This window comes from Condylura cristata, unplaced genomic scaffold (assembly GCF_000260355.1).
Source record: "Condylura cristata isolate star-nosed mole 26May11 unplaced genomic scaffold, ConCri1.0 scaffold00004, whole genome shotgun sequence".
Classification (NCBI taxonomy): Eukaryota; Metazoa; Chordata; class Mammalia; order Eulipotyphla; family Talpidae; genus Condylura; species Condylura cristata.
In genome coordinates, this window is record NW_004567105.1 from 16,055,875 (window position 1) to 16,057,221 (window position 1,347).

Below are 1,347 nucleotides of genomic sequence, written 5' to 3' on the forward strand. Positions count from 1 at the left end.
GGCTCGTGGAGAGGCTCGTGGAGAGGCTCGGCTCCAAGCCAGCGTTCACGTTTGAACAAGAACGCTGGCCCTGGGATGCAGTCACCAGAGTTTTGAGCTTAACTCCTACCCCCTCCTCCTCTCTCCTTCTACTCCCTGTGGGACCCACGGGCTGTGCAGCAGACTAGCCCGAGGTCCGCGAGATGGGGTGAGAATGGCCGTCGGGGGTGTGTGGCCTGGCCTGGTCAGTGCCACCCCCTTCCCCCTCCCGCTCTGCCTGGGCGGCGGCTCCCCAGCAGGAGCGCTCCATGCAGAGTCCCGGAGGCAGGACTTACGCAGTTGGACCCGGCCGACTCGAAGTCCCAGCTGCAGCTCTTGGCGCGCGCCTGGATCTCACTCATCCTGAAGAGGCAGAGCGCGGTGGTGGCCTGGGAGCGCCCCTCCTGGTCCTCCCCGGTGGCCGCGCTGAATACTCCCGCCCAGACGTCCAGGGCCTCCACCAGGCTGGAGGAGAGGAGCAGGCGGCGGCCGTCGGGGTGGCCGTGGCCGCAGTCTAGGGCTGCCTGGCCCTGGAACAGCACCTCGTAGCTCTGCGCGATGCGCGCCATGCTGGGCCAGCCCGTGGCGGCGCCGCTCGTGTAATTGTAGGGGTAGTAGGGGAAATAGACGCTGCCGTTCCACAGAAAGGCGTCCACGAAGTGCAGGCTGCCCCCGCCCTCGCGCAGCTTGAGGCGGCCCAGCTCCGTGGTGGCCAGGCTGCGCCCCTCCGTGTCCTTGAGCGCGATGGCCGTGGCGCGGTCGGACGCCGCGGGGTTGCAGCGGTTCGCGGTCTCGGGCTCCGGCAGCACGTAGGTGGCGGCTACGGCCAAGTACCAGCGGTTCTTGGAGTCCAAGCGGTACACCACCCCGGCCGTCGAGCCCTGCGGGTGACAGGACACCACCTCGGTGCCGTTGCGCAGGGCCCCGAGGCTCAGGTTGCTCAGGCGGCGCACCTCACAGGCGCCCCTGTCGAAGGTCCACCCGGTGAGCAGCAGCCGCTCGAGGTGGGCCGCCCCCTCGCGGTAGGGCAGCAGCAGCTTGCTGAAGCTGCTCCCCGGCCGGGGCCGCGCGGGGGGCGCCAGCGAGACCGGCTCGGTGCAGTTGCCCGCTTGGTCCCGGTACAGGCGCGAAAGCCTGTGCTCCAGGCTGTAGTCCAGCTGGTCCAGGCAGCTGCCGCTCGCCACGAAAACGCCGTCCGCCCGGCTCGCTGCGATGGCTCCGATGACTTGCTCCGACCGCCACACGGTCTCGCCCGCGCCCTGGCCGGGCGCAGCCAGCGCCAGCAGATAGGCGAGAAGGGGCAGCGGCGCGGCGGGGCGCGGGGGTGCC

General features: G+C 70.5%; 1 protein-coding gene across 1 annotated transcript in view; it reads right to left on the reverse strand.

Annotated features, from left to right (window-relative positions):
* PLXNC1 (plexin C1) overlaps positions 1-1,346 on the reverse strand; it is a gene marked incomplete at its 5' end in the record, with an annotated part of 137,266 nt that extends 135,920 nt beyond the window's left edge. Inside the window, one exon of the mRNA XM_012735138.1 lies at positions 315-1,346. Coding sequence (XP_012590592.1) covers positions 315-1,346 — 1,032 coding nt within the window. The remainder of the gene's footprint in view (positions 1-314) is intronic.
* Position 1,347: the final 1 nt, after the last annotated feature.